This window comes from Anomaloglossus baeobatrachus, chromosome 4, assembly GCF_048569485.1.
Source record: "Anomaloglossus baeobatrachus isolate aAnoBae1 chromosome 4, aAnoBae1.hap1, whole genome shotgun sequence".
NCBI lineage: Eukaryota > Metazoa > Chordata > Amphibia > Anura > Aromobatidae > Anomaloglossus > Anomaloglossus baeobatrachus.
In genome coordinates, this window is record NC_134356.1 from 410,403,984 (window position 1) to 410,419,826 (window position 15,843).

The following is a 15,843-nucleotide window of genomic DNA, read 5'->3' on the forward strand; positions in this document are numbered from 1 at the left end:
GATAAATACATATTGGAATTTTCTCGGAGATTAAGAGACAGGTTCAGCTCTTCAAGTTGCTACAGACGTACAGAATTTTCTCTTTTTTTCCATATACTCCCCTTATTGCATTGGCTTTATTTTTACATGTAGAAATTTTCCAAAAGATTTTATCAATAATTGTGTTTGTAAGACAAGAATTACCCTCTAAGTGAATTCCATAACCACATGGCATAATTCTTCAAATACAATCATTTGTACCAAAAAATGGTAATACCTGGCAATAATTTTTGCAAATGCAGCACAGGAGTTTTGCTACTACATTTATTCAGGGTTCCAAATCAAAAATATTGTATTTTTTGCAAACTAGGCAGTAAATCTCTAGATATACAGTAAAGTCTATGCTGAACATTTCATTTTATGGTTTGCAAGTGTTGCAAGTATCGTATTTCCCAAAAATAAGACCTACCCCAAAAATAAGTGATAGCAGGAATTTGTGGCTTATTTAGAATGTTCCTAAAATATAAACCCTATTAAAAAAATTAGCCCTAGACATGGTTCAACAAGGAAGTGTCCAGGCAGCTAAAAAAGTTAAAGAATACAGCCGGACACTTCATTAAAGAAATGAGACACTCCCTAAAGAGAGAAGACAGCCCCAAAAGAGAGAAGACAGACCCAAAAGAGAGAAGACAGACCCAAAAGAGAGAAGACAGACCCAAAAGAAAGCAAACATAACCCCCACCAAAAAATGCAGTCACCAGATCCCGAACAAGTACAGCCGGCAAGTGCCAATGGTGCATGGACCAGAGTTCTGCATCGCTGTCAGGTCCCTCGCTGTTTCTCTCACACACACATCAGATCCCAGCATCACTCCTCTCTCTCTTACATACACACACACACACACACACACACCTGATAACAGTATCAGTCCACTCTCATACATACACACACACACACACACACACACACACACATCCGGTTATAGTACTACTCTAGTCTCTCACACACACATATATGTGATTGCAGTATCACTCTGTTCTTATACACACATTTGATAACAGTATCAGTCTGCTCTCTCACACACATCTGATTACAGTATCACTTTAGTCACACACACACACACACACACATCTGATTGCAGTATCACTCTGCTCTTATAGAAACATTTGATAACAGTATCAGTCTGCTCTCACACACACACATCTGATTACAGTATCAATCTAGTCTCACACACCTCCAATCGCAATATCATTTTTCTCTCACATACACATCCAATTGCAGTTCAACTCTGCTCTCACACACAAACACACACATTGGGTCACAGTATCACTCGGCTTTCACTAATTCTGCGTGAGTGATACTGCTTTTGGCCAGCAGGGGGAGTGACCTCTGTAGAACACAGGGGGACCTGACAGCGATGCAGTCCTGTATGTGAGAGGAGCCCATTCACTTGCCAACTCTACATGTCCGGGGTTTGGTAAGTGCAATTCCCTTGTGGGGTGTCTATCTTCTTTTGGGGGTAAACATGGCAGTACATGGGGCGTAGCCATGTTTCCCCAAAACTATGACCTACCCCAAAAATAATCCCTAGCACCTTTTCTGGAGTAAAAAAATAATATAAGTCCCGGTCTTATTTATGTGGAAACACAGTAAATGCAATACAGGTGCATGTGCAGCTCCTCCTCCCAACACCTCCTTCTCTCCTCCACACTTGTACTATTTCTTACCTAATCACCTCCACGACTTTTCCTAAGTATCCCCAATCCTCTGGAATTCTGTGCCCCAACACATCAGATTATCCACCACATTCAGAACTTTCAGGTGGAACTTTAAAAACCCATCTTGCTATGAAGGCTTACAGCCTGCAAAGATCATGCTGTCACCTAACCACCAATGGAGCTGCTGCAACCCCCCAACCTACTGTCTATTCCTCTCCATTATCCTGTAGACTGCAAGCCTGCATGGGTAGGGTCCTCGCCTTAGGCCAGAATCACACTTGCTAGTGCCTCGCGTGTAACTCGCGCGGGTTTCTCATGGTAGAACACGGCTTGGCCACACACTCCCCTGACAGGAGCGGGTAGGTTGCATGTATCTCTATGCAGCTCAGATGCTCCTGTATTCATAGTGTGCGGCCATGCCGGATGATTCAATGAGAGACTCGCGCGAGTTACACGCGAGGCACTAGCAAGTGTGATTCTGGCCTTAATGTACCAGTCTGTCATTGTTAGTCTGTGCAAGTTTGCCAATGCTCGATTGAGTAACGAGCAGTGCTGATCACACATGCTCATCACTACTCATTACAAGCAGAAGTACAAGCACTCGAGCATTTTAGTATTCAATCATTACTACAGAGGAACACTGTGCTAGAACAGAATATAAGCTGATCCTGCCCATTGGCTAAACACAAAGCACTAGGCTAACAAAATTACTAGTGTACTCTATAAAATATACAGAAAATAATACAAAATATGTATTATTTCAATAAAAATAATTTATTACTTTTAAACAAATATACATTTTTTTAACTATTGGCTAAAACAGAGTAAAGATTAATTTTTCCTGTTCTAAAATATATACACATACACAAACATTCTGACTTATTTTTCATGATTTTGTTTATAAAATAAAATGCATATGGACAACTGATAAAAATTGAGGGCTGAACTGAAGTTAGAGATTATTTTTCAGGCGTTACACTTTAAATGATCCACAGATGTCCTATATAATTTAGCGAGATAAAAAAAATGGCTATTTTATAGCTGACCAGAAAAGTTCAGCTGTCCTCCAGCTCTTCTAGGATTAAATCAGCTTTGGCCTTTGGACAATAGTAGAAAGTCATTGGAATGGATATGACAGGGTGGCTGTATAACAGAGACAAGATACAATAAGTAAGCGCTGAAATCTGTCCAGTTATCTTATTTTCCTTTACCAGCTTTTCCAAATGATAACCTTGTCTCCTTAGATTTGCAGCTTAGAGTTTGGCACACCAATAGGTTTATGTCAACTTTTACGGTAAACCTTTAACTCACACCGAATGCCGTGTGTCACATTAATGAAAGTCATTAACATGTTTTAATGTTATTATCCGCATAATATTCATAATTTATTCTCAATTGTTTTTTATATAAAATTTATTAATCTAGGGTGGTTAAGGTCTTGCCACTTAACTGTTGAGCAGAAAAAGCCTTTAAATTGTGTTAAAGTAATCATATTAATAGTATAAATTAAAAAGAAAATAAAAAAAGTTAAAACCATTGCTTAACTTAATGTTTTTTGGGTTTTTTTTTAAATATTTTATGTCTTTTTAAATAATTTCCAAATATCTTATATATTTTCAAAAAATAATTTCATATTTTTAGTGTTGCGCTATTTTATATAACAGTGTATTTTCTCGAAAAATTAAAGGAGAGTAACTACTAAAGTCCCTATGGTGAGTCATTTTATGTATTTTCAGCCAAAAACTGAGTATTATCTTATTCATTTTACCGATATCTGATAAACAAAAACATTATAAGGAATCTGTCAGCAGGTTTTTTCTATGTAGTTTTACAACATCACTAGGGACTAAGTTAGGGACAGAGACCCTGATTCCAGGGATGAATCACTTAGTTTACTGTTTGCTGCAATAATGCTACAATTCCAGTTTTCTCTGTTGCAGATTTAGCAGTCACCAAGCTCATCTCAATGATTGGCAGCCTTCTGTACACACCGTATAGTGACAGGCAGCTGCTAATCTGTGCTAGGGGTGTGGTTGGACTAGGAGGCATCAGGCCAGTTGTCTTCTAGTGATAATTGTCTGCTGATAAATCACTGATTGTACTGAAATGGCAAAACACAGATCAGTAAGTGACATATCCCTGAAAATAAGGCTCTCTTCCACTACATGATGGTGCTCAGATTACATAGCAAAAAACCTTGTGACAAATTCAATTTCAGAAGAATAAAGGTTTTTTTATACAGGCAGAATTCTGCAATACAATAGGTTGATTGATACTGGTTTAAAGGGAACGTGTCACCAGATTTGGCGACCATAAGCCGCATCCACTACCATTGAGCTCTTATATACAGCAATCAGAATACTGTATATAAGTGCCCAGGCTATGCTGTATAACATAAAACAACACTTTTATACTACTCACCTAAGGGGCGGTCCGGTCCGGTCCGATGGGTGGCACCTCCTCTCTCTGATCCGGCACCTCCTCTCTGCTGCAATCTTCGTCCTCCTTCTACCCAGCCCAGTGTTGATGACACATCTACATTATCCACACAGTTCGACCCTGCGGTCCTGCGCAGGCGCATTTTGATCTGAATGGCTGAGGACATATCAAAGTACTGTAATGTGCAGATGCAAGGAAAGGTTAAAGACCACCAGCGCATGTGCGCTACAGTACTTTGATCTGCCCTGAGTGGAGCATATCAAAGTGCAGGACCTCAATGCCAGCTAGTGTACATGACGTAGGACGTGTCATACACAGGGACCTCAGAAGAAGGAGGACAGTGATCGCCGCATAGAGGAGGTGCCAGAACGGAGAGAGGAGCCGCCGGACCAGAAAGCAGCGACACCCATCGGACCGGTCCGCCCCTTAGGTGAGTATTATAAAAGTGTTTTTTATGCTCTATACAGCAGTGTGGACTCTTATATACAGTATTTTGGAATGCTGTATATGAGCTCAGTGGTGGTGGCCACAGCTTATAGTTGCCAAATCTGGTGACAGGTTCCCTTTAAAGCTCCTTTAAACCAGATGGATATGAAACATTGGTAATATGATTGTTTGGATCACATACTATTTGCATAGTGTTGCTAAAGCATTCCTGTTTACTTGGCTGATTAATAAGTGTATAATCATTCATTGGATGATATCTGTTATGGCTACAAGGCCCCATTATTGGAAACAAGAATTCGCAGAACCACTGGTTTGACTAGTTATCAGCCTGTGTAAAAGGGCCTGAATTACAAAAAAGGAAAGCAGAAAGCAGTCATAGATTTAGATAAACTCCAGAAACACCACTCTGACATGGTAAAAGTATAATGCAGTTTCTTTCAATAGACATTATTAAAATTATCTGAAATCACATGTGCATTTTGTCTTAAATAGCTACAGTATCTAGATTTATATTTAGACTGATCAACTAATTGATAAAAAACAAATTCATTACGGCTTATCTCAAATGGTCATGAACGACCTAATCCATGATACGTGAGCCAGACAAGTAATATGAATACATGGTGAAAAAACACAGGGGAACGTAAACAGGGTACCATAACTTCATATCGGGGTTCCACACTCAATGACGAAGCAATGCATCTTCTTATAGAATGCTATCAGTAAATCTGTGGTTTCACCCATCTTATTTATGTTTAAGGGCCTTAAAGCTAATTTACATTACCTGAAAGTCCCTTTAACAGTAGGGACCATACCCAAAACTTGTTTTGTTTTATTTTGTTTGCAAAGGAAGTGTTATAATAACTGACAAACTTTGTGGTTTAAAAACAAAAAAGTATATATTTTTACTTTATTATATTAAAAAATAATAAGATGTCTATACAGAAAATATAGGGAATATCCACATGTTTGTTGGAATTGAAGTCTGATTCCTTTAAGGGTCATTTAAGTGCTTACCATTACTTTGTGACGACCAGTGAGATTTGGGGACTCGCACAAAAGTTGGACATCTGACACCGTTACCGTGCATGGTTTCTCCCCAATGAACATGAAGTACTTCAATTTCATATTGCCTCCAGCAACTGGTGGAATTAAATTCTTTCCCTGCAATAAAAGGTGAACATATAGAACATTAAAACAATATCTGATTTAGTACAGATACTGTGCTACCACTAATACAAATAAGAGGTTAAGGTAAGGGCTCATGTTGAAAAGGATGGAGCTCAATTACATTGGTGGAAAATAATGAAAGTTGTCAACGACTACATACGCTAAGATTCTTTTCCTGAATTCACAATAAGGTAATAATAACACTATGAAAACATGAGCAGTGTAAAAAAAATAAATCATAACACTGTTCATAAGTCAGCGTATGGGTAATCCATATATAGTAGTAAGTATAAAAAATATGGACCTTCTGCCTATTGCAACCAATCAAATTACTTCTTTGCCTTTTAACATTTTTTTTTAAAATTGATTGCTTTGTATAGACATTTATGCCTACTAGTTTTATACACAAGGCTGTCAATGACAATATATACTGAAAAATAACTCATTACTTCCTGGAAAACTTAATGAATTTAAAGGAGATCAAAATATAAAACGTTCTACAAATATAAATAATGAGGAATATAAAAAAACAACCCTGTCTGATTTAGTGATAACAGTTCTGGTCCTTTAAAAAGAACAAATGAAGTCAGTTGAAGTCAGGGTTCTCTGCTGTCTAACTATTTTGACAGCTGTTTGAGACTTCATGCTTCTGAACTGGGAGATCCAAATGTGGGGGACTGGGATTGTGCAGAATGGAGGCAGAGAGGACACCTGTGTTGCTACCTTACTGTTTTACCTCATTGTTGAGTGAGGTAAAAATATATATATATTAGAAGACTACAAGAATACAATGGAATACTGTGTATTAAGGAACAGCAGAAGAAGGAGGCCAGAACAGCACCTGAGGTAAATCCTGTGACATCCTTCTCTAGAGTATGGCTTGGCTGTGGATGTATGTGTTTAATAAGTAAGAGATTCAAATTAATCCTCTACAGGATTAATCTGATTCCTTTATTTTTGCAGGTTAACTCTTACACGCTGCTATGTCCTCCTTCATCAGAGTATTTATTAAACAGCAGTTTATATTTGGGTTGTATATTGCACAGGGACCTTTTTTTACTTTGCTGCTACATCGCAATATTCTATATGTAGTAAAGTTAAAGCTCTTGGCTGGAGATGAGATAATCTTTTGGGTGGTTTGTATTGTGCTGATTCACTTCACTTTGGAATGTGTTGGCGAATTAATTCACCATCTTAAAAATTATTGTGGGCAGTTTATAAAAAAATTAGGTAAATTGATTTTCCCATGATATTCTATTGACCAGCGTGAATTGCCAAAGAGGGAAAACAGGCAAAATCCGGCCAAAGCTCCATTTTTCCATATAGATGATATATAGAATTTGCTTATCCCCTCACAATTGATACCTCGTAAACAAGAGAATATCACCAGATTGTATACTCTCTATGCTAAACTGAAAGTTATACCTGCATTATTGTAAAATTGAGAGAAACCAACTAATTTTTTAATGTAGTATATTTCAGATGAAAAATCTACTATAACTTTTTATGTTTTTTTCTTCAATTTATAGGTCTTCTCTTAATGCTTAATTTAGTACCCTACTACAATGTTTCTAATTCCAGTCTTCAAGTACCTCTAATTAGAGATGAGCAAACCATTGGATGTTCGGTTTCTGCAGGTTCAGATGGACTTTGGATAAAGTTCTGTTCTGGACCCGGATCTGAGCTGAATCACATTGGAACTCACTGACTGGGCAGTTGAACCCTCGGCCCACATACAGAGAGCTAAACACAGAACACTTCCGGGAAAGGTAGGGCCGGCTTTTTCATTTTTTTATTGTACACACTACATCCGATGACGCTGTTGTTACCCACAGTGTGAGACATTCAAACACTGCAGGCGGCTAACCCTGAGCTGAGCACCAAATGTACCGGAGCACAGTGATTCTTGCATGAGTGGTTAGCATATGAACAGCATCCGAACTCCCAACACTGATTTGTTTGTAAAGTCTCTGTTCGGCACCAATACCAAACTTTAAAGTTTGGGTCGGCTCATCTCTACTTCGAAGTCATCATTTAAACATTCCCACAAAGGTGAACATGTGTGTCTATTCATGGGGCACTGACAATTACAGATCAAAAAATTTTTCACTTATGCATGAAAAAGATGATCCTAAAAACTTCACTTGCCGGGTATATTTAAGGAATGGAGTATAGGAATACTGTAAGTATATAGTTAGTGCAACGGTACCATTGTCACAAATAATCTAAACGGGCGATCCCAGGCCATCAGTGGTAAGCTGTTACTAAATGTGGAAGAAGACAAATATCTATACATTTAAATTATTCTCATTTATATGGGTTAATGGCAATGATAAGTATGCAATATGCGTTAACGATGATATAGTATTTGTATGCAATGTACTTCATTTTAGTGGAATGTTTCAGGTATGCAAAATGCTAATACACTTTGAGGCATGAAGAGATGGCTAGCCAAAGGACCTTAGACTAATAAAAATTACATTAAACTCTGATGTTTAATAGAGATAGGAGAAACATGTTGTCTAGGGCTGACATTTGTTAACTGACCGTGCTTTAGAATAAAGGTAACTCTTTCAACATAAAACATGGATTTAAAACATTTACAAGCACTATTTGTAGCAATGTATGATTATTTTCAGTAATAAATATAAATCAATAATTAGAAACTCGTAGTTTCCTATTGCCTATGCTGGATGAAACCATACTAAAATATAAAGCATTGATCATGAACTTGGTAAATGCAGAATACATAGGAAAAATGGCCACCAAAATATCACATGTTAAAAAGAAGCATAAATATATCTTTTTACAAATGGTGCAGAGCGAAGTGGCTTATTTTTGTATAATGTGTTTTCTCTGGTTTTCCATAGAACTCTAGGTAATACTATGTAAGTTACCACTGCAGAAAAGAAGTTGTTCCAAGAAAAATTCTGCTTAATCTCTTACCCATTTTCATCCAAGGTATACTTATATTAAATTAGTTTTCTCATAAACAAAATGTATCACCTATTTCAAGGATAAATTAAACAATGTATAATTGCTGGAGGATCATACTCATACCAAGAATGGGGAAGTCCAAATTACTCTGTGAAAATAAACTGTTACTGAGCATGTGCGATCACTGCACCAATAATTGTCTAGACTTTCCATGGAACGTCAACGGTACACAAGTGGTCACACATGGTCATCAGATCTTTATTTATTCTAAGGGGGTGTTGGGCCCTGTTCTCATAATTTGTGGGTCTACCACCTGTCACGTTTCCACCAGACTCTGCTCCTGCGACTTCTCCTTGTGTCACCAGGCGCCACCATATTCCTGCCGTGGGCAGTGCTGGTGATAGAGGAGGAGTCAGTACCTGTAGCTCTGGTGGGCGTAGACCCCACTCATCCACTAAGTTGGGTTTCCCTGGGACCTGCAGTACCACTGGTTGAGTGTCGTGTCGTGTGCCTTCCAGCTGAAGTTACCACCTTTCAGCCATAGCCAATGGAAAGGCATCACACCCTTCTTATTCATCCTCCTGTCTGCTGGTCGCTGCAAGATATAAAGTCTAGTTTATCCTGATTATTTCTGGTTCTCATGCTGCTCTGTATATTGATCCCTGTTTTGACCCCTGCCTGCTCTTTGACTACTCTCCTGTCTGCCATTTTTATACCTTGTTGCCATCTCCAGTATTGACCTTAGCCTGATTTCCTGACTATGCTCTTGTCTGATGATTTTGTCCCTTTTCTGTATCTCTGGTTCGACCCTGTCTGAGGACTACTCTTCTTGGCATTGTAGCCTTCCACAGGTAGCATTCTCCAGGGCCCTGTAGTAATTCCAAGACAGGGGTTAATGGGTTTCGAGGTTTTCGGGATCCTGCTTAGAGGGCGGCTAGCCTTTAGCCTATCCGTGACAGCCATCCTGAGACTGTGGTTCCAGGCAGACATTACACCAGCAGTCTAAACTCCAGTGACTAGGTTTTCAAGTCCTATTACCTTTAATATTATGGGACTTCCTGGCTTTAGTTCCAAAATCCCAGAAGGGTTGAAGGACTCAAACACTGGATCTGGATAATACGTGAAATTGGTTTTGTTGAGGACCAGTAATGCTTGCACATTGTCCATTATGAAGCCAAACTCCTCTGGCCGCTCGGTGACATCAGGTTGATTGTTAGAATTTACAGCTACAGCTGGAGCTTGACAGGTCATCTCTGTAGCGTTCAGCACCGTACAGTTCTGTGCAACGATAATGAAGAAATATCAATAATGGTTTATGCCATCAAATTACTATATAACACAAGTATTCAGATTGGATGTAGTTACTTAATAATTATCATTTACTATAGCAATTCAACTGATAGCACATTGTTATAAATTTTGCTGTCCAGTACATTTAGTCCAAAACCTCAGTATAATTAATCTTTCTTTATAGTGGTAATACAATACAATTCATTCTGCACACAAAGCGACTGAAGATTAACAAGTCACTCTTTACATCAGAGCCATTGTGAGCTTTGATGAAAAGACTCAGACACAGAACTGCTTGAACAGAAGGACATGGCTGCATTAATAAGACGGCTTTGTCACTGGGCAGGTTACATAGGTATAGAATATATTTTCTTAGATACATTACAAGTATATTCTATCCAATATTACATAACAGATCACGCGGAAGACATCTTTTATTGTCCACATAATGACAGAACAAGCTTTGAAATCTAGGTGATTTAGAATGATCGCTTTCTTATAATACAATACAGACAAATATGGGTGATTTTTATAATCAATGATATATCATTGGTTGGCCTTGCATAGCTAGATACAACAGATAAATCATGAAATTTAAAGGGGTTATCAAAGTTTGTTACAATAGCCTGCAATCATTCTAGGTAACTGCAGACTTGTGAATCCTCAAATTGCATACAGAATGCTCTGTCAGGATCCTCCGATGCCAGTTCCGAGTGTGGCCGGATATATGTCCATAAGCATTCGAAATGTGTTCTTACAGCCACATTCCAACTAGACATGTGTGGCCTTGGTAAACTTGTTTGAATTGAGTGAGGCCATACATGTCTAGTTGGAATGTGGCCAGGAGTATGTAAATCATATACTTGCAGGTAATGATCGCCTGGTCTTGGAGAATCCTGATTGTGCGTGCTGTATACAATGTAAAGATATACAAGTTTGCAGTCACATAGTAGTGACTATAGACTTTCACACAAAACCAGGATAACCTCTAAGCTTTTTATCCTACTTAGCATAGTGAGTCTAGAATAAAAGTCAAATCTTGACAAAATGGTTGGCCTTTGGAGTATATATCAAGTGAACAGAGTATGTTCCTGCTAAATCAGGGCACCACAGAGGGCCTGCGATCTGAAGCTGATGGCCACCTCGATTGTTAATATCAATTTTACAACAATTTTGATTAGACACTGTTAAGAATTATCAAATAGATTTTCTATGTATGTATGAAACATAACTTATTCTATGTATATAACGGTTAATGATCTGTGCACTGTTTAGCACTGAAACTTAGGCAAAGTGTGGTACTGTTCTTTAGGCATTAAACATCAGATAGGTTATAATAAGATACTGTATTGGTATTTGCATTCTATATGGCCAAGTAACAGCTGGCACTGCCTAATAGTACATATATATATATATATATATATATATATATATATATATATATTTATATAAATAACGGCAGAGCAGTATCCAGCATTAACGTGAGCAATCCAGGATGCTGTTGAAAATTCCTTCACTTTATTCATGAATCCATAAAAATAAAATGGTCCAAGCGATTCAGAGCAGCAATTAACGCAGGAAAAAAGCGCAGATAGGACTATGCGTTTCAGCGTTAACACCCGCCTCCCTCACGGTTCGAAAACTCATCTATACTGTATATATATACATATATATATATATACTGTATATATATATATATATATACAGTGTATATATATATATATATATATATATATATATACTGTATATAAAACTCTGGAAAAAATTTAAGAGACGACTGCACAGTTTTATAAAGATCAGCTTCTCTACATGTCTGACAGCCATTCCATTCCAGTGTCAGTTGAATTCCAACCAGAGTACACCTCATTCTACTTAATGTTCTTCAGATTAAGTGATCACCTGAACCAAGTCTTAACATATGTTATTCGGCCCATATTGTCCCCTGTAGTAATGTGCCCCTATTATCCCCTGTAGTAATGTGCCCATATTGTCTCCTGTAGTAATGTCCCCATATTGTCTCCTGTAGTAATGCGCTCATATTGTCTCTAGTAGTAATGTGCCTATATTGTCCCTTTTAGTAATGTGCCCATACTGTCTCCTGTAGTAATGTGCCCATATTGTGCCCTGTAGTAATGTGCCCATATAGTCCCCGTTAGTAATATGCCCATATTGTTCCCTGAAGTAATGTCCCCATATTGTCTCCTGTAGTAATGTGCCCATTTTGTCCCCTGTACTAATGTGCCTATATTGTCCCCTGTAGTACTGTGCCTATATTGTCTTCTGTTTTAATGTGCCCATATTATCTCATGTATTAATGTGCCCATATTGGCTCCTGTAGTAATGTGTCTCATCCTTTACTAATGTCCTCATTCCGGTACCCTTCTTGTTCCATATAATGCCGTTGTTCACATACACCAAAAAATTCTCTCATCTGTCCTCCATTCCTGCGATGTCCTTTTACTTGTCTGTTGTGTACTGCAGGCACATAGACCCCTCGGTGATCTCAGCCAGTACACGGGGCAGCTGCTGTTGTCATCTGCGCTTTACTTCACTTGAGTGCTTTGCGGTGCCGCAAATCATTTAAGTGAAGTAAAACACTAACAACAATAGCAGTGGCCCCTGCACCGATCACCAAGGGGTCTATGTGTCTGTGGTCCATAAGAAGCAGGTAAGAGGACACCCTGGGAACAGAGGAAAGGTGAGAATAATTGTTTGTGGGACCTTCACTCCAGGGGGGGCATTTTCAGCATAAAAAAATGTGCTGAAAAACTTGAGTATATATGGTATATGCTTTTGGGAGAACTGAATGGGGAAGGCCTGGTCCAACATGACTATTCCAGTGCACACAGCAAGATCCATAAAAGCATGATTGGGTGAGTCTGGGGTTGAAGAACTTTATTTGCAGCACAAAGCCCTGAAATGAAACCCCTGACAGCCCAGTAAAAAATATTACTTATTAAAGTGGTTGTCCCAGGATTGATATTGGTGACATATTAAAAATAATTGCTCTGAAATAAACTCACACCAACACAAGGAGAATGCAATGCCACCCACTTCTTCTGCTGACTCTGACAGTATTTTTTGAAAGCTGCATGGTTGGCTGATAACAGTCTATAATGGTTCCCTAACATTTTATACAATTGTGTGATTTCTTGTAGTCCTAGATTACAAATAATGCTACATGGCTGTTCAATATACTTAATATTAAATTAATCTGATTAATGAACATTTAATAAACTATTCTTATGTTTTTATTAACCCATGAAAGATGTAACGATTGTTGGAATATAAGTATCTACTGTATAAAACATACAATTGTTTGGTCAGAAGAGAGTTAACTATTAAAGAGATTGTTGACTTGTACTCACCGTATAGGAGATTTTTCAGAGATCCTCACCTTAAATCTTTAATCACTTGTATATATGTATTCATACAACACTTGGAGGAAAGATGAGGCATTATCATAGAGCTGGAATCAATCCAGCACAAATCACCCTGGCCATAAAGCCATTTGGCTCACATGTCAAGAGAGTGATAAGCCAGATGTGACATACAAAGCATCCTAATGGCCTTCATTATTGTGACTTTAATCCTATGTGAGGGATTGAGAATGAGCAATGTCACATCTGTATATGCTTTTAAGACAGCTATGGTGAAAGCTTATCCAGCTTCACTGCTAGTTATTATTTAGCTATGTATTATTCTTGTAAATGGTACAAATCAATATTATTAAAGGGGAAGTCTTAGAAATCAACATGTTTAAGATATAGTAGTATAAAAGGAAAAAAAATAGCTATAGATAAATCTGATTGCAGAAAGCCCTATGGGCATATTCTAAGACAGTGCAAACTTAGACTAAATCGTCTAAGAGGGACCCCTGCTGTTTGATGAATCTTGGATATTATTAGACTGTCTAGTCTAAGTTTACCCCACTTATTAGAAAGCTTATTTTGTGCCAAAATGTTGTGCCAAAACCACAATTTCAGTGAAATTCTTAGCACATAAGCCTTGGGAAAATCGCTAGCCTTGATGAGGGAGTGTGGTGGAGTCAGGCACATGCCACTTGTCAGATGCTACGGATTTATGAATAGGTGCACACTTCTTCATGAATCAGGAGTGTCTGACGAGTGGTGTGTGCCTCTGTGCGCCATGCTAGAAGTCTTAAGCCCGCTTTACACGCTACAACATATCTAACGATGTGTCGGCGGGGTCACGTCATAAGTGATGCACATCCGGCATCGTTAGTGGTGTTGTAGCGTGTGACAGCTACATGCGACTGCGATTGAACATAAAACCATTCATCGCATACACGTCGCTCATTTCCTAAAAATTGCACGTCGGGTTGTTCAATATTCTCGAGGCAGCACACATCGCAGTGTGTGACACCCCGGGAATGATGAACAGATCTTGCCTGCGTCCCGCCGGCAATGCGGAAGGAAGGAGGTGGGCGGGATGTTTACGTCCCGCTAATCTCCGCCCCTCCGCTTCTATTGGCCGGCTGCCGCGTGACACCGCTGTGACGCCGAACGTCCCTCCCACTCCAGGAAGTGGATGTTCACCGCCCACATCGAGGTCGTACGGAAGGGTAAGTACGTGTGACAGCTTTTAATCGATTGTGCGTCACGGTCAACAAATTGAACGTGCAGCACATACGATGGGGGTGTGTCACATCGCATACGATATTGTATGCTTAATTGAAAGGTGTAAAGCAGGCTTTACACCTGTCCCAAACTGATTTTTGGGATAAGTGATGCCAAGGCTTGTAATGAATTATACAAGATGTGGCATTACGCACCCATCAGGTGTAGACATATCATTGGTGCAGCTTGTGCAGCTGCACAGGGTCCAAAGAGATAGGGGGGTCCCATTTCCAGCTCCAAAACCGCAAGGATCTTCTATAATAAAACAGCTATTAGACAGCAAAGGGCCCATATACTGCATTTACATAGGGGCTCTTTTTTGTCTGTGCCTGCCACTGGCACCATCACACCCCAGCTCTGCCCATTTTGGTTTAGCTTGGAAAAAATGGAGTGAAGACATCAAAGATCACAAAATGTTTGAGCAACTCTGAGTAGCAACAAAATTTTATGACTTTTCCAAGCAATGTACACTAGAATACTGGCAAATTTGCTTTGATTAATTGTGACCATGGACTTACAAGTTAGACCATGCCCATTTCCACTAAGTCCCACCACATTTCAGTAAGGTAATCTCCCATTATTAGACAAAGTGCAGACAGTGTCTACATCACATAATAAATATGGTGCATGTCATGAAAAATATTTTTTGGGGTGCAAAGTGCTACTTAGCACGAAAATTCTCCTTCTAGAGTGGTTTAATCAATGAAAGTTTTTCTCTATCATACAACTTTGTTAAGGAGATAGCATTTGCACAAAGTATATGTATGGGGAAAAAATCTCACTCGCCAGCGACATCACAGAATGCAAGAAAATATATTTTAAGAAAGGCATAAATACATAATGACACATTATAAACCTCACTTACATTGATGTGCTCTTTTCCATTAAACTTGGCTCTTATTTGAGGATTCCTTATAATGTCCAGATTAGTGCCCCAAACTGATATAGGAGTGTTCCCACTAGAAAATACAGTACATTATGATAAGAGATATACATTTGTACCATAAAAGAATTACTGCATAGAAAACAGCATGCTAAATACTATAGAATCATATAAAATCTATGTTGGTAACATGAATTGCCCCTTAAAATGTGATATTATGATTAATTAGAATACGAGGATTAGTGGACGAGTGTATCATATATTCATGGAGTGCTACAGATGTCCAATCAGTTCAATCCTGTGGTGTATCCGCGCACTCGCTTCTGTTCTGGCTAATAAT

At 38.6% G+C, this 15,843-nt stretch overlaps 1 protein-coding gene across 1 annotated transcript in view; it reads right to left on the reverse strand.

The window, feature by feature from the left end:
• PLXNA4 (plexin A4) overlaps nucleotides 1–15,843 on the reverse strand; it is a 1,083,593-nt gene that overhangs the window by 183,701 nt on the left and 884,049 nt on the right. The window contains exons 17-19 of the mRNA XM_075345346.1: nucleotides 15,486–15,579; nucleotides 9,729–9,968; nucleotides 5,601–5,747 (exon numbers count right to left, since the gene is read on the reverse strand). Coding sequence (XP_075201461.1) covers nucleotides 5,601–5,747; nucleotides 9,729–9,968; nucleotides 15,486–15,579 — 481 coding nt within the window. The remainder of the gene's footprint in view (nucleotides 1–5,600; nucleotides 5,748–9,728; nucleotides 9,969–15,485; nucleotides 15,580–15,843) is intronic.